Genomic DNA, 19,281 nt, shown 5'->3' with positions numbered 1-19,281 from the left:
TTTTTTTATCAAAAAACTTTATTTATGCGAGTACTATTTATTGTTGGCAAGAAAAAATTTTGTGGCTCTTTAAAAACTTTGAAATTTTGTAAATTGTAATTTTGGCTCTTCCGACTCAAAAGGTTGCCGACCCCTGGGTTAGGTTAGGTTAGAACGTGCATCCCACTGTTTTCTTTCTTCTATTTGCTGGAATCAGACGAGCCGCCATTTTAGTCACCATAGGTAACATTAACCCCTTCATTCCCGATCATTAATTAAATTAATATTAGATTAATATTAAAATACATTAAAAATACTTAAAACTGAAAAAAAAACGAAAGAAATGCGTTAATCTTGAAGAAAAAGCTTCAAATTTTATTTTCCTTTGTCTCGCCTTTCTGTGAAATTTAACACCGATGAGTCATTGTTTACACAGCTGGGTGACCTTGAACACAGCTGGAGTCGGATTTCCCGGGACATTCTCATATACACCGCGGGAGGTCAAGGGTTTAAAGCAGGGTGAGTTCGACCGACACGTATATTTTTAAATATTTTTTAAAAATTAAAAATTTTATTGCGATTTCCGACTCCCCTAATTAATTAATTTTATATTAAAAAAATCGATTAATTAAAAAAATTAAAAAACTATCGGAGGTCGTTTTTGACATCAGAAACTAGCTTTAAATAACTTTACCGAAGGAAAATTCGTGCACTACAACTTAGGAACCATGAAATAAGTTTGATAAAAAAACTCCCATTAAAAAACAATAGAGCCTTAATCGAGCCTTATTAACAGAGTGGCCTGCAGAAGTTTGTTGCTTTTAGAAAAGCACGTTGTAGCCCAGATATGCCACGATTTATGGATTCTACAAATGCTCACCTTCCGTTGAAATTGGAGATGACAGAAAACAACATGGCGGTCAAATTGAAGCTTTGGAAGCAAACCTTCGAATTTTACATACAAAGCCTAGTGAAATGCAGGCTGCTACGTTAATGTCAGCTATTGGACCAGCAGCAACAGTAATCTACAATACATTTTATTTAACAGAGGTAGAGCGGAATAACTGAATGCCATTAACACTAAATAAAGGCGGCCAAGGTGGCAGCCCACCGCTCTGGGGGACCCGGGCTCGAATCCGAACGGGTCGAAAAAACCCCAGGAATTTTTCGGGGGGTGATCCGTTCGGATATGTCGGGCCCCGTCCCTCACCACCCGGCAGCCCCATTGTGGGCCTGGCCGAACCCATAATGGGCTTCAAAAAGAGGCTTTCTTAGTGCCGACAGAGCGGAAAGAGTTAAAAAAAGCTCTAAATAAAGACACTGATATTTGTTGTACAAGTGAAGAGGCTACTAATCAACTAAAGGAAATGAATGTGGCTTCCGATACTAACGACAAAGAAATAATGCTTATTAAGAATTTCTAAACGATAATTTTAAGTAAATTGAATAATCAGGCGCTTACACAAGCTCCGTAAAAAAATTAATAAGAGAGACGAGCAATTATTTATAGTGACATGGTCACAATGCCAGGCTGCAATTTTTAATCTATTTAATATAAAATATATGCTCTCCACCTCAAATTAGTAGTAGCTTGCCCCTGTTAATCATACTTTTCCGTTAGCAATAGAGTCGTGCGGGTCATCTATTAACTGCTTTCAGGAGAAAAGTTTAAAATTGAAATAACGTGACTTCCGGTGTGCATCGGAAGTTCGTATATAGTTAACTGGGACCTCCTGCCCCTAAACTTTCCACATCTGGTCTCGTCTTTCGTCCATCTAACTCCGTTCTCGAGATTAAGGAAAGACGGACGGACGGACGACTGTGGAAATTATAGGTGTACAAGTTTTTCAAATTGCAGCCTAAAAAGTTTTTAATAAAATATCATAACAGATGGCGCTACCACAATTTTAAATTGTTTACGGAAAGTGGATTTTTTTTAAACGACATACCCGATCTTTACGTCACCAGAGCAGGTGGAGTTTACAAGAAAAAGCACGCTACTTTAATTTGTAATTAGAAAGTATAAGGCTTGAAAAACAATAACCAATAGCTTTATTCGAAGGAAATAAAAGGATAGAATAACTCTTAGGTCATTTTATTGTATACGAGGTATATATTTATATACTGCACTTGTATTTAAAAACGAAGAAAGTCACTTAGTTCAATGTGAAGCATCTAATAACACATACTTACCACATATTTCCTATTGATCAAATTCGACAAATGAGGTCTCAATTTAAATCTTACGACCTCTGGATGTGCAGAAAACTGTAAAAATTAGAATATATTTCCACTGGATAGTGACACGTTATATCTTTACGGGAGTCAGGCAAATTTGTATTGGGGATAGCCTACAGTGTTCATTTCAAACATTTTTCTTTGGAGGAATTTTTTGGGAAAATACTTTCTTATAAGAGATTGGTTTGGGTATTGTTAGTGGGGGCCCAGGCGATTGCCCTTTTTGCCATAGGATAACGCGCCACTGCGACTGGATCGAATTATTAACCATGTTAGAGATGTTCCATCGGTCACCTGATCAGTAGTATTATCACCTTGTCTGTTATTTGGCTATATTATTTTGTGCTGTGTCATAATTTACGTCCTAAATTAATCGTCTTAACATATTTTATATATATATATAATCTATAAAGCTTCAAATACACTTTGAATGCTTATATTTACAAAAAAAAAGTTTACATTTTATCATGTGACATTTTTAACATCCTGCTTAGGTCATTGTGACGGACGTAATAACACAGCCACGTGACAACATGCAAACTTTTATTTTTTGTAAATACCGCCTATAAACGTTACAAATGAATTCGAAGGTTTTACTTTTTATGAAATATATACGTTAAGACGATTGATTTTAGGATACAAATTATCGTACAAGACAAAACGCTAATAATAGACAAGGTGATAATACTACTGGTGCTACTAGGCTAATGTTGATACAGAATAAAAATAAATTACAAATGGATAAATTAAAAGGTTAATATACTTATAAAATTGCTCAACGTCCCTAATAATTTATCAACCTTTCATACAAATCGCTGACTCCTTCAGGGTCGCAAGCAACCAGGGTGCCTAGTCTGAGTTATGTGAGTAACAACACGTAACAACACGAACGTGTTGAGAATATCACGTGGAACCAAGTCATTCCGGTGAGATCGTTTACTGAACAGGTTTGTAACACGTAATATTCCCAACGTTTTCGTGTTACTATTCGCCTAAGTGGAGAGAGACACGAACGTGTTGCTACTCATAGGGACGTTGGGAGTGTCACATGGTACCAACTTCTTCAGTGAATGGTCTCGTCGAACGAGTTGGTACCACGTTACATTAGCAACACATTCGTTTTGCTACTTGCTACTCATATGACTCGAGACTAGGCACCCAGGTTGGGAATTCCTAGTTTAAGTAATCAAAAATAATATAAATAATAACATTAACACGTGATCTCTAGCTCATTATTGATTGTTATATTAATAATATGCAAACTTATGTGAAAAAACAACTAAATATGCTGTTAAATTTTAATAAATTTCAAAATTTTTTTTAGATTTAAAATTTTCAGGAGAGGGAATTTGCTCGAAATGTTTCCATTGTGTAATCGTGCTTGAACTAATTTGAACGAGGATAAGGAATGAAACTCTGATCTGCATTATCAACGTAAAAATCATGAAGATTCATATCTGGATTTCGAATGATAGTAGGAAATCCTCCATGCACGGTCATCTCGAGTTTCTTTAAATGCAATTTTACTTCCAGGATGAAAGTATTCGTTTGTATATTTTCTAACGAATGCATTTTTACTGATAGTTATTGAATATAATCATTTTAGTTTGATTCATAAATTTGTCAGTGTTAGTTTTATTCATGTAAAATCAATATTAGTCCTTTCATTTTCAAATATTGCATTATGTGGACAAAACCTGGATTTCAGATATTAATATGTACTAAAAATTTGTATTATTTAATCGCGATAATTTTTTAAAATCTAATTAGTAAATTCGATTCTTCATACGCGAGTTTATTCTCTATTATTTTTTTCACAAATAAAATATATTATAATGTCGACGACAGGAAAATTTAGAAGGCATATCTACGAACAGACAAGTTCTGAAAATGCTGTCGGCATTATACAAGTTAAAAGATAAGACGAGGCTGTATTACCCGAAGCTATTCAACTTATTTATTATTCATCGAAGATTGGGCTCTTTCTGTAATAATCCCGTTCATAGATAATATGATTATAAATCTGTTATTCTAAAAATTTTCGTTTAATTTAACTTAAGATCAGTAAGAATAATTTACAAGTTTTTTTTTTTTTATACAGTATACCCTACTAAATCTTTTTTAAGCATAAGTTTAATTAATAATTAGTATAAAAATATTTGGTAATAAAACATACAGTTTTCTTTCATTTTTAAATTAATGTGATAAATATAAAAAATGAATTTGAGTTTAATTCAAATTGTAAAAATAGTTATGTCTAAAGAAATAATAATGAATGACAAACTGATACAAATCTTAAAGAAATCCATAAAGCCAAACAAGAAGTATATGTAGGACCAATGCAAAATTTGGATATGATAATTTGATTTTAACTCATCCAGGCTGAAGGAGAGTATGCTCTACTCACACTGATTAATACTGGAGTGGAAATATAGCACAAAATCTTCTTTGAAGTACCTTCTGAACAATTCTCTAGTAGCTTATTATTTTGATAATGAGTAATGTTTTCGATCCTCAGCTGGATCATCATCAGGTTGAACATAAACATTGCATTTTAAAAATGTTCCATCAATCGAATGCTTTCTATTAATCAAATGCTAGGTTAAATGTCATTGTTATAAAGCAGGATACAAGATACTAAACTCATTTCAAATGCAATGTTTATGTTCAACCTGAAGAAAATACAGCTAAGGATCAAAAAAGTTAATCGTTATCAAAATAATAAGCTACTGGAGAATTGTTTAGAAGGTACTTCAAAGAAGGTTTGGTGCTATGAAGGANGAATAATTTACAAGTTTTTTTTTTTATACAGTATACCCTACTAAATCTTTTTTAAGCATAAGTTTATATATTAATGTATAAACTTATGTATATTTTATATGTAAACTTATGTATTGAAACTGTGTGTAGGCTATATTTTATGTAACAGATTTTAAATCTAAAATATTGAAATAACGGATTACTTCAGAACGTTTAAAATACATTTATGTTTTTGATAGACTATATGTCGCGTTATGTCATTCATATGACACACAACTTTAAATTTCAAATATTCATATAATAAATTAAAATTTAAGTTTTCTAGACGTTGATATTATTTTATTCGTAAATATTCAGTTTGACCTAATTCCCATTCACGATATTATTCGATAGAAATCAAATCGGAATCTCTTCGATCAGATTACTGGGATGACGATTTAATGCTAATATTCCGGAAAAAAAATATTAAAAAATAATAATAAAGTAAATGACTCGATACAGGATATTGTTTTAAATTACAATGATATATATATATTTTATATTTTAAGATAAGAAGCACTTTTTAAAATGATTTTATTATATGAATTCTATTAATAAAACAAAGATGTTTATAGATTTTCATTTTGTATAGTGTAAACCTGTATAATTTATTAAGAATAATTTATTTGTTAAGGAAAACAACTATTTAAAGTTATTTTAATAATTATTTTTTTAATTAATTTAGCATTCGGAATGAGCTCAATTTCCTTATATGTAAATACCAATTGCGTTTGCGACACACAAAAAAAATTCCTATTGTATTGTAGCGTATTATTAGCCGAAAATAAAGTATTATATAACTTTTCTCAATGTTCAATTTATTTAATGATTACTTATGTTCTATCGGAATATAATATATATATATAATACCGTATACATAAAAACAAACAGAAGTTTATATCTAGGACGTATTGATTATAAAACCATTAACAAACTATGATCGAAATTTACAGGATAGTGATATTAAGAACGCAATTTTTGAAATGTTTACTTATTAATTCCTGTATTTTTCACGTTATTGGATTAACTGTTAGAATTTTTATCCTCCAATAAACATCGAGGTCGAGTTAGTATGTTCAGACATTTCTAGGAGTAACATTAATCCTATTCTATCGTTACACATGCCTCGCTGGGATACGTTCAAAATATTTTATACAATGCTAAGATTTTGTTGAATTATTTTAAAATTAGAAAATGACAGGTGAGTTTTTTTTTTCTTTTGTTGTATTTGAAGTTGCGTTGATGTAAAATATGCAAAACGTGTCATTTTCTTCGTTTGCACGGATATAGAATGCGTTTTTTTTTCGCGATTTGCTGATGCATGTTAATGAAGTTGACGTTTTTCTTTCGCTTATTTAATCAAAATCTTAAAAGAAAAAAATAAAAAACAAGTTTCTCGTTTTATAGCCTTGAAGGTTTTATATAAGCTTTCTATTACTTTCGTCATATGACTTTCAGTTCAGGTGTTTGCACAGATGGATTTTACCTGACTCAATGCATTTTGTACAATGGAATTTTTATGAATATAACATTAAACTCTATGTGCATCACTTTAATATCATAACTATGTTAGAAGGTGTTGCTATAGGAGCGGAAGCATATGATTATTTTGTTGAAACATTCTATAATTTTTTTGATGGTAACTTTATATGTTAATATAATTTTTATTTGCAAAAATAATATATTTTATTTGGAATTAACTAAATCATTTGAGTTTTTTAATGCTCTTTTATATTATAAAGTTGCCTAAAATTTTATATATTTACAGATGAGCAGGAACAAAAACGACAAGAGCTGTATTTAGGTAAGTAGTACCATAATATTATAAAAAAAAAAAAGCTATAATTTTTATGCTCTATTAAGTTATGGAGACTAGGATGTGCCTCAGTGAATGAATAAATCTATCAATGAATCATAGCAAATGTCTTCTATTAGAGTCAAATTAAGTATAAATTTATCAACATTGAAGCAAATAAAATTATCAATAATAACTTAGCATAACAAGTTATTGGTATTAATTTTGTCAAGGATTTGACATTGTAAAATATAAAATAAAAATTTAATATTAATAATAAATTATAACTAAATAAATATTTATTGAGAATTTAATGTTGTGTAAATAGAATGAGATATATTTGTATAAATGACTGTATTTTAATTGTTAACTGATTTGACAATTTTTCAAAATTACAAAAAATAAAGAAGTCCTTAAGTAGGATTTTAATATGATATTTTCATTTATTAATCATACTTTAATTTTTATATTTTAAAGTATATCTACAAGATTCAGTCAGTTGTTTAAAATGTTAAATTACTATTTGATAAATAAATGTTAATAATTTGTAAAATGCTTAAATATCTTTTATAATAAATATGCATAAATTTTTCATAAAATTACAAGAATTTAATTTTTATTGAAGATACTTATCATGTATTAAACTTATTTTATTTTATATAAGAAAAATTTGAGCATTTTAAAAATTCATTTATTAAAAATTGTATATATTTTGGACTTGAATATTTTGTATGAATTAAATAAATATATATTATTTATATAATAGCTTGTAAATACTTTTAACACTATAATTTTTTCACAAATATTACTAGTCTTAGTAGTATTAAAAATTAATGTGTTAAATGAATAAATATATATTTATTTATTCATTTAACACTATATATATTGGGTTTTGTGCTTAGCTTACATATTCTTATGGATTATTAATCAAAAATGATTTTAACTATTTAATTATTATTTAGAAGTATAAAATATATACAGCTGTGTAGGTAACCTTTATATAACATAATAGTTAGGTTCCCATAAAATCTCATGTCATGCAAAATTATTGTTTGTGACTAAGAATCAATACAATAAAGAGGGTTATGTTTCAAAATCTAACAAAAAAATGTTATTTTATTTTTATAACTATCAATAATATAATTTTTTTTTAAGTAACAATAACTAATATATGTTAAATAATAAACAAACATATGGTGCTGTATATCAGATAATGTATTTCATTTAATTTTATTTTTCTTCATTGCTACTAAGCACAGTCAAACAAGAATGTTTTCTCTGTTGCAGAGTGTCTTTACTTTCTTAACTTTCTTCTGCAGCATCTACATTTTTTGTACCTTCTCCTTTCTTTAAAAGGTGATAATCTGGGTTTACTTTTGTTTGATAAATCTTTGTAAAATTTACCAGTAAGCTGGAACAGTTGACAATTGACATAAACATAGACAGATACTGTATGTACTTACTCTAGCAGGTAGCATTTAATGGAATTACAAATATTTTTGGCAGCATTGAGTGGCCTCCCTCACATAAAAATGCCATTCCGCAGATAGAACAAGGATGAACATATTCAAAATTTTAAATGTTTAAAGTTTGTAATTCCATTAAATACTGTCTGCTGGAGTAAATACAATATGTACAGTGTTTGTTTCTGTTAATATCATAAGATCTTTGTAAATTTTATGGTAAGGAGTTTAGAATTTTCAAAGCTTCTTTTTGAACATTGTATTCTTTTTAACTGCAGGTCCTATATTCAAAAATTAAGATTTTAATTGTTTGGCTAAGGTTATTCCTTCCCAAATATTTTTAGTGTAAAATTTAAGGTTTCAGAATCTTCATTCTTTGAATTGAATTGGCTTATTTCTGATATCATTTCTATCAAATCCACTTTGCCAGCTTCTTTTTCTGCCAGTAATTTTTGAACATCATTTATTTATAATATTTTAATGTTCCACTCCTAGAACTTAGCAAGTTCCATTGTTGCACTGATTCTGTTTTTTTTTTGGTTCAACCATATTTCCCGAATGAACTGACTCTACTATAATTTTTTAAACACACATTTAATGTTGAGGCTTTACTTCTTTGAGCAATAAAGCTGATTCTGAATAGTTCAAAATGAAAAAATGCTTTAAGCCTCTATCACTTCAATAATTCTATTCAGAATCAATTTCTTTTAATAATCATTGTAATGATTCTCTGATGTAGTGAATGTAGCAAGTCACAATTTTTAATAGTTTCAAATAAGTACAAGTTCAATAACATGAAACCTAACATGGGAATTTCCTAATAAAATAGAATAGAAGTTTCTCAATAATACAATTTTCTGCATTTCATTTAGCAACTTAACAGTGGAGACAAAAAAAAGAGTGAAGAATGAAAATTATACAAATGCTATGTTGTGTGTTCATTAAGTTCTTGAAGCATTCTTAATAAAAGAAACATGAAACAGCCTGCACAGCTAGATAAAACTACCCTAAAGCATTTGAGAAAGGATTGTCTGTAGTATGCATTTATCCTTTTAAAATTAACATATAGGAATTATAATTTGTTCATTTCTAGATTTCTAGTTCATTTCTTTTATTTTAAATTTAAAAATACCAAAATTATGCTGATGGTTGACTTTTCTTTTTCCTTTTCCTACATTGTCTTTTTTTTATCTCTAATATCTCAACAAGAAATCTCTAAAATTAAACAAGTATATGTAGTTTATATACATAGTTTTATATAATTTTTAAAATCAAATGCATTTTCAAAAGCCTCTGCATTTACAATAGATTTTTAATGTTCAATATAGCTAACATACAAATACAATTACAATATTTTAATAAAAATATATCTAACAAAGCTGTAAAATAAAAGTCTAAATTTTGCAATATAAAAGTAGCACAGAATGAATTTAAATTTTCTTTGAACATTATTTATATGTTACACAGGTATGCAAAACTTAAGCAACAATGTAATTTTTAAGCAGACAGCCATGAAATTGTAGAGAAGGGCTTGTTGCGATCAGTACAATGAACACTCAACTCAGTAGAAAGGTGATTCGTATTCAGGAAGAAGACATCATAGGTTATATGAGAGCATGTAGAACATGTGCAGTAAGCACATGCAGTGCAAGACTACAATAAGAAGGAGGCTTTGATTCCATACTGTATGCATTCTATTCATTTTTGTGCTAGTATGCTTTCTTCATCCTTTAAGTACAAAATACTCTCTCTGTATTCAGGATTTCATGTCTCCCAAATGGTTTCTTATAGAGTTACGACAAAAAAAAAATGTTGCTTAAGTTTTGCACACCAGTGTATAATTTAAAATATAAATTGAAAGTCTAGATGATAAAAGAAGTAAAACTGTGATCAGAATGATATAAAACTATTTAATTCTTCATGTATGAAATTATGATGATGACTTTTTCAGTTTCAACTCCTCAGAAAGTACATAACTGTCCACAGTGACATGTACACATGTACTCTACATAGATATGCAAAAAATTTAATTTTCTTTGAATATATCCAGATTTTATATGCATGTAGCATCTTAGAATAACATGAGAATCTTAACTGAATTTTGTTGAGATTTGGTAATAATTTTGTTAAAACTTGAAACAATAATTGTGATTTCTTTGACTCCAAAAATAAATTTTTTAGAAAATCTGAAAAATCTTAACCCATCTTAAAATTTTGAATAATTGATGACTTTGTTGTTGAGATTCTTCAAATGGATTTTTATGATCCATATAAAATTGGATTTAGTAAGAAATTCAATAAAATTTTTTATCATCTGTTATATTGGATACAATTAGGATGAACTGTTAAAATTGTTAGAGTTTGGACAAAAAATACTTTTATATTAAAACTGATGTTTTTATCAATCTTAGTTTAATATGACTTTTCATAAATTATAGAAGGTTTATAAGTGATTATAAAATATATAAAAATTTATTTAATCTATGAAGATACTTTTTCAAAGCAAATCTTGAATATCCAACAGTTAAACTTTTTATGTAAATAAGAATCATTGTAATAACAAAAATATAATTTAATTCATATATTAATAAGGAAATTTAATTACTTCACTATAATCTCTGTATAAATAATAGAATTATAAAGCTAAATAAATTAATATAATGTAATTTAAAAACTGGAATTATTATTTATTACTAGCTTTATGGGATTCCTGCAGTAAAGGAGAAGTAAGTCATACCAAACAAATAATACGTGAACTTGGTAGAGAAGCAGAATTGGTCATCAACAGTGCCCCAAATGGATGTAGCACCTTATTATTTAAGTAAGATTTTTCAATTTTTTTGTTTAAATATACTTTAAGTATAGATGTTTAATGTTTATTAGTTTTTTATTACATTTAGATATTAAATTGAATTCTTTCTAAGAATTTTGTAAAAGAAGTTCTTTCAAAATAAAATGAAAATGCTCAAGAGCTGTTTCTTTAGAAATATTTTCATTTACTAAACTAATTTAGTATACATTCTCAAAGTTTAATTATCACAAAGAAAAACATAATATAAAAGAATACAATTTATTTTAAAATGTTTTATAATTTATTTTTCATATTTATTCAGTTTTTTTAAATATTTTAAAATAAATTTGAAAAATATTAATTTAAATCACAAGAAATAAATTATATTTATAAGTTAATTCTTTTAAAAATCTATTTCTTAATTTTTAGGAAATTATACTGGAAAAGTGTTCAGTGTAATGAATGCAATAATCAAAAAACTAATTTTTCATTCTTTAAATTGAGGATTTTCTCTTTGAAATTTTTAAAACTTTGAAATTATCTTTGAAATTTCTTTTCTTAGTCTTCAATATTGATATTTGAATCCAATCTACATAATTTCTTTTATTATATCTTAGAAAAACAATGTCAATGATTTAGAATAATATAAAATTTGTCAATTTTATATTATTAATTCTTTGGAGTTTTCTATGGAGTTTTCTTTCCTTGGAGTCTATGGAGTCTTATGGAGGTTTCTATGGAGTTTTCTTTGGAGTTTGTATATCTACAGCACAGCAAAAAAATGATAACTTTACAATAGCAGAAACAATTAAAATTTAAATAGAAAATAAAGTCCCTAAATTAAGGGAAGCAGAATAATTATCGTCAACTTAGAAATAGCTTCACAAAAAATACTAACTATATTAATATGTGTTATTTCTTTTAATTCAAATTATATTTTTTAAATTAAGTAAAAAAAAAAGCACTTAAAGACTTATTCAAAATATTGTACAATATTTCTACTAATTTTGAATTTAAAGAATTTATTAAATTATAATCTGCTTTTGCTAGTGACAATTAAGCATAAGTTTAATTAATAATTAGTATAAAAATATTTGGTAATAAAACATACAGTTTTCTTTCATTTTTAAATTAATGTGATAAATATAAAAAATGAATTTGAGTTTAATTCAAATTGTAAAAATAGTTATGTCTAAAGAAATAATAATGAATGACAAACTGATACAAATCTTAAAGAAATCCATAAAGCCAAACAAGAAGTATATGTAGGACCAATGCAAAATTTGGATATGATAATTTGATTTTAACTCATCCAGGCTGAAGGAGAGTATGCTCTACTCACACTGATTAATACTGGAGTGGAAATATAGCACAAAATCTTCTTTGAAGTACCTTCTGAACAATTCTCTAGTAGCTTATTATTTTGATAATGAGTAATGTTTTCGATCCTCAGCTGGATCATCATCAGGTTGAACATAAACATTGCATTTTAAAAATGTTCCATCAATCGAATGCTTTCTATTAATCAAATGCTAGGTTAAATGTCATTGTTATAAAGCAGGATACAAGATACTAAACTCATTTCAAATGCAATGTTTATGTTCAACCTGAAGAAAATACAGCTAAGGATCAAAAAAGTTAATCGTTATCAAAATAATAAGCTACTGGAGAATTGTTTAGAAGGTACTTCAAAGAAGGTTTGGTGCTATGAAGGAGAGTAATAAAATACTAACTTTTAACTTCAGCTGCTTTATTATGATTTGATTAAAAATGTGTTTAGAATTAAAAATGACTTGGTTATGAAATACTGAATTTTATATTTTTGTTTTTTTTNGATATGATTTTCATTACTCCATTAGCAGCTTGAGACTTCTTGATATATCTTTCATAGCTAAGATTGTGCCTACTGTAGCCATACTGCCTAGCAACATCAGACATCATGTGCCCACTTTCTACTTTCGCTATTATCTCTTACTTGGTTTCTATGGTGAGCGCAGTTCTTGACACTCCTCTTTTTAGGTTCCATAATATTATCAGTTTTTTTTAAATAAAAAGTTCAGAAAAACACCAAAATTCAGAGAACAGAAATCAACTAGTCCCCAAAAAATTATTTAAATGCAAGGCCCGGATGAAATTCGAAATTTGGTATTAAAACGTTAACGAATATCCGATAGGCCGGTTAAACTTTCACCTTTCGTAAGTTAAACGTTCACCTTTCGACGCAAAACTTAACAAGTGTCCGTCAAACAGTCTCATGAAGACTAAAAAATTATTTGTCAGAAAGGTAAACAAAAAGCTGGAATTACAAGGGAGAGTTTCAAAATTTGGAGGAATACTATCTGATCAGTATTGGGTTGAGCGTCGATGTTGACGTCTCTTGCGTTCCGAAAGGTTTGAAATTGTTACCTGAAGACAAGGGAAAATCAGTTGGTATTCGTTATTTTCCATTGCTTCTTTTTATGTTTGTTCAGTAAAGTGTTTGTTGTCCGATCATAAAAATCTTTTGCGAAAGTGTTGGTTATCTAATTTGTTCGCTATCCAAACTGTTTGTTAACCGATCACTCACTGTATATCTATTTTAAGAAACAAGTGATACTAGATGTAATAATAAATTTAAATATTAGTTCTTATAAGTAATAAATATATTATACTTATTTATATTATAGTAATATATTTTTTTCAAATTTTACCATAAATAATAGTACTTTTGGAATTTTAGAGCTTGTGAAGAAGGACAAAAAGATATGGTTAAATTTTTGCTTGACAAAGGAGCAGATGGAAGAATTCACCCCGTGACAAAATATTCACCTTTATATATAGCATGTTATTATGGGCGAAAAGATATTGTTGAAATTATTCTAAAGGTATTGCTTAATGTTCATTACATATTTTATATTTTTATATATAATACCTATGAAATTTATTTTTTCTTAATTAAAATATAATTAAGGAAAAAACCACGAATTACATTAGTGCCTTCAACACAAGCATTTGAAAAAAAATCTGTGTACAGGTATACCTTGAGTTACGTTGTTCTTGATTATACATCGTTTGTCAAAAAAATATATGGAAAAATAAAAATCAAGTTTAAGTCATTTTATTTGACTTCTGCCCGCCACAAATATTGAAATTGCAATATCACTAGAAAAAGAACATAAAATCATATTAAAATACATACACTTACAGTAAATGTTAATATAATCATCATAAATTGTAGAGAATGAAATATGAAAACATCTGTGACTCTGTGTTGTCTTATTTAGTGGTCTTTAAGAGCTCAATATTGGCATTTTCCACGGTAGTTTCAATATCTACTGTTTTACGTCATCATCAGCACCACTCGTTATTATTGGTAAATTTAACATAAATTAGTTTATTGTTTACTATTGCAAAATAATTTTAATAACTGTATTTGTTATTTAACCTTACAAAATCATCTTGTNTTAGTGGTCTTTAAGAGCTCAATATTGGCATTTTCCACGGTAGTTTCAATATCTACTGTTTTACGTCATCATCAGCACCACTCGTTATTATTGGTAAATTTAACATAAATTAGTTTATTGTTTACTATTGCAAAATAATTTTAATAACTGTATTTGTTATTTAACCTTACAAAATCATCTTATTTTATAATGTCTTAGAGCAAACCACATTCACAAATAAAGAGTCTGCGATGTACTGTAAACATTGCCAAATTGTAAACATGTATATTTACAAGTCTGTACTGTATGTACCGTACATGTATTCGTAAATTTAGATTACTTTTTTCCTGTACTATATTAAAAACTAAAATTTATTTGTTTGTAAGCTTAAAATAGATTCTTATTAACCATATATTATTAAAAATGCATTTATAAATAAAATACAGAACTGGAAATGGTTATTTGTGGTTTAGCCTAGTGACAAGTAAATTTGACTTACGTCACCTCTCCTGGAACCAATTACCGACGTAAGGTGAGGTATACCTGTATAAAATCAGTTATCTTTATCACATGAAAATTTAATATGAGGGTTGATCAAAAACTAAGGTTACAAGGCTGATATTCCTGGAGTTTTGTTTGTTATAGAGAAATGAGAAGTGTGTGGTAATTCTAATATGTGCAGTTGGCAACTGTGCAGAGTTTCAGCCACCCACTACCTACAGCACTAGTTGTAGGTAAACACAAATGGCGACTCGTTTGGAAAACTGGTCTCGTGAAGAAATCCACTCAGTTATTTGATTTCTGTGGATGAAACATGTAACCGTGGCTGAAATTCACTGGCAACTAGTAGAGATTTACGGAGAGACTGTAATGTGTTGTTAGCATGTTGCAGAATGGTGTTGGAAGTTTGCGGCTAGTAGAGAAAACGTCACCAACTAGGATCACAGTGGCTGACCCAGCACGGCATCAACAGATGTCAACACAGCTCATATGGAGAAGCTGATTCAGGACAACAGGAGGATCACATTAAGGCATATGATGGTAGAATTGGGAATGTCATTCGGAAGTGTTTGTCACATGTGACCTCATACAGTCCAGAAAACCACCACGCTGTTGAAACAGTTTTGCTGGGACATCATCAACCACCCTCCCTACAGCCCGGACCTCGCTCCAAGTGATTTTCACTTGTTTCCTCACTTGAAGTAGAACCTAGCAGGACGATGATTTACTTCAGACAAGGAAGTGAAACACTTTGCAACAACTTGGCTGAACACGAAAGGACAGGATTTTTACCAGGAGGGAATTTCAAACTCATCACATGAAGTGACAACTGCCTAAATGAATATGGAGACTATGTCACCAAATAACCTGATGTATGTACTGTCAGTTGACTGTATTGGTTGTATGAAATAAAATGTACACTTTTCACTGCAGGCTTTGTAACCTTAGTTTTTGATCATCCCTTGTACTTTTTATAATAGAATTTCTGGTCTCTTAGAAAAACATGAAGTTTCTGTTTTTAATCGTTTGGATTTTATTTACCATCCTACCAGCATTTTTTTTTTTTGATTTTATCTACAATATAAATAAATTTGTAATTATTTCGTATTATAATTGAAAATATTGTGTGAGGGGCTGGCCGGGGATATGGAGTTCGTAAAACTCGTGTACTGCTTACTCGGCAACTAATCGTGAGAGTAGCCCTCGGTTGTCTAAAAGAATGGTTTTTCCATTAATGATATCGAGTGTGGAGGGACTTACAGTTACAAAGTAAAATAAGACGGAGAGAGATAATCGCGTGATCACTCTTCTCCTCGTCAGGATTCCCGACACCAGTTAATCTTATTTTAACGCGGATTAACACGCGTAACCATGGAATTGTGAGTATGAGGAATGCTAGTATTTTGAGTAGGCAGAGGTGTGAATATCAATTATTAAAAGAGCCATATTTAAAATAACAAAACAAAAATATTTAATAAAACAAAATATCAAAGAATATACAATAGAAATGGATTACAAAATAATATATATCTAGGCCTATCTTGAGAGTAAGAAAATTCAATCTTCTATCTTAAATCTAGCATGTGAAAGAGAGTTTACACCAATCTAAATATTAATATACTACCTTCTCAGTTCTTTCAAATATTTTCATGTATGAGAGGAGGATCTTCTTAACTTTGGACATTCATCTTATTTTCTGTGGCAATTTCTTGTATGGATAACTGTGTTCTATGGTATGGCGAACTGCTCTATATCGTATGGAGAACTCTTCGAATGGTAGACTCANTTTTTTTTTTTTGATTTTATCTAAAATATAAATAAATTTGTAATTTTTATATTTAAATGCAATTTATGCTTTTTAATAACAGTTCTTACAAATAATTTTTTGAATAATTTAGCAATAATAAAATAAATTGATTACAATAAAAAAGAAATTAGCCAATAGATGTGAGTAAATGGTTATTCTCTATTAATGTTGTAACTTGTTTGTGTGGATCTGTTTTCATAACAAGTCAAAAAGACAAAGTAGTTGGAAACGGTTTATCTACAGTATGTTTTCCTGGCACTGAGGAGCAGCGTATTGCTGATCCTATGATAGTGCAAGCTGATCAGTTGTAGCCCTGGAGTGGACAAGATGGGTTCACTCGGTCACAGAAGCGATGGTAGGTGATGGAGCTGCAGCAACTGGAGTAGTCCACAAGTCACAACACAAATTTTAACAGACCTGACTTTAGGCTTAATCCAGATGAAGACGACACAGATTAATCACTGTAGAATTTTTAGAACTGCATTTTGACCTTGAGATTCAGGGTTTTTATAGTATTTCTTCCTTGAATCTCACATTTTGATTGGCCCTACATCCCATTCCTCACTTCCCGATTGTTTTCTTCTTTGTCTCCAGGTGAAAACCAAAATCAGATCAGGTCACGAGAAAGTTCCGTTCCGAGGTGTCTATTTGACACCTGTTTGTCGAGTCTGATCAGAGATTGTTAATAAACCTATAGTCCTTGCGCTTATAATTTAGCCCATTGTTTCTGCTATCTGTCATTTTGGAACTTTAATGATCGTATGTGATGTTTTTATATCCGTCAAATCTTTCCCCTTTTCCAAAATTTAACCTAGACCGACTGTTTATGAGCACATTTTCTAATATATTCATCAAAGAAAACCCATTTTACAAATAAAATTACAAAAATACCGGCTGCTAGAACAGATAAATTGTATTTGCATTAATTTCTATGGGAAAAATTGCTTCAGTTAACAAACAAAGTCGTGGAATGGATTAAGTTCATTAACCAAGATTCCACTATACCTTTAAAAAACTAATTTTTAGTAATATTATTGTTTTTTATAATTGTATTTTTTTTATCTATTTGTATTATATGGTTTTATTTTTGTTGTTTTTGTACTAATATTTTAGCTTGTTGCTCTAATGCATCGTGTCAAAACTTTTCAATTGTTAGGAGAAAATTTCACACAAATTGTATGTAGGTGGGACACAAATATTTTGCATATTCTGTTTACAAAAAGTAGGCTTATTTCTATTATTTATAAGTGATGTGTCAAATATGTGTGTGGGTTGGATTAACATGTGTCCAGATTTGGCCCAGGACCATAGTTTGGGCACCACTGCTCTAAAGTATACTAATGATACCCTGTTTCCCCGAAAATAAGACAGTGTCTTATATTAATTTTTGCTCTCAAAGATGCACTAGGTCTTATTTTCAGGGGATGTCTTATTTTTCCATGAAGAAGAATTCACATTTATTGTTGAACAAAAAAATTCCTAAGTCTAACTTAAAGAAGAGTGATGTAAATCTGGTTGTGTTGAACTGAACTTATGAAGTTCCCGTGCTGGAGTGGACTTCCCACTCTCGCTTCAACTTAATCTTTTCATAGCGTTGATATTGGGCTCGATGACCAATTAGTGCTTACTGAACCGTAGCACTATGCAAATGTGATGTGGCGTGATTCCCGGCCAACCAATTAGCGATCACCAGCCGTAATGTTATGCAAATCTGTGATTCTCAAGCCATAGTCTTATGCAAATCATGCCATGTGGCATGATTGTCTGCTGACCAATCAGTGGCTGTACTTTCAAAAAGCCAACGGCCACTTTCAACCATCTGTCGATGACCATTACGACTAAAAAAATCTTAGCTAGGTCTTACTTTCGGGGGGAGATCTTATATTTCACAATTCAGCAAAACTTCTGCTAGGTCTTATTTTTGGGGAAATCACCATAACTGTTAATACATTTATCCCACTGTGAGAGAAGATGGTCAATGCCTTCATAGAAAAATGTTTGTGGTTGTCTACGGAACCATGATATAATTATTAATTTCACTTTCAAAAATTTTAAATAATTTTTAAAATGAAACTAATTATGAATTTTTTTTATTATAGAAGTTTCCAGAATTAGTCAGAGTACCTACAGTAGAAAAGTGGTTACCAATTCATGCTGCAGCTATTAATGGACATGTACATGTACTTGATCTTCTGTTAAATTTTTCATATCCTTCATCTATTATGCAATCATATATTGACAAAACTGGAAATTGGGAATATTATTTTCCATTTGATATAAATGCTAAGNCACAACACTCAAGTGTTAATTACTTTATTTTATTTGAATGTTGGCATGAGGTGTATTTTACAATCATTATTTGTACTATCAGTCAGTCTTGACAATCTTAGTGTGTTTATGAATTATTTCTAAATATTACTTCATGTTTCTGGCACCATATTATTATCTGTGTAAAGTGCTTACTTTCAGGTAGCCAACTGTTTACA

General features: G+C 29.4%; 1 protein-coding gene across 1 annotated transcript in view; it reads left to right on the top strand.

The window, feature by feature from the left end:
- LOC111635781 (leucine-rich repeat serine/threonine-protein kinase 1-like) overlaps positions 1-19,281 on the top strand; it is a 90,715-nt gene that overhangs the window by 19,539 nt on the left and 51,895 nt on the right. Inside the window, exons 7-10 of the mRNA XM_023380851.1 lie at positions 6,785-6,820; positions 10,972-11,095; positions 13,785-13,929; positions 18,895-18,967. Of these exons, the coding sequence (XP_023236619.1) occupies positions 6,785-6,820; positions 10,972-11,095; positions 13,785-13,929; positions 18,895-18,967 (378 nt within the window). The remainder of the gene's footprint in view (positions 1-6,784; positions 6,821-10,971; positions 11,096-13,784; positions 13,930-18,894; positions 18,968-19,281) is intronic.

The sequence above is a fragment of the Centruroides sculpturatus genome, unplaced genomic scaffold (genome assembly GCF_000671375.1).
Source record: "Centruroides sculpturatus isolate CEXI.00-Female unplaced genomic scaffold, Cexi_2.0 scaffold1007, whole genome shotgun sequence".
Taxonomy (NCBI): domain Eukaryota; kingdom Metazoa; phylum Arthropoda; class Arachnida; order Scorpiones; family Buthidae; genus Centruroides; species Centruroides sculpturatus.
This window is presented reverse-complemented; position numbering and strand designations above follow the sequence as displayed.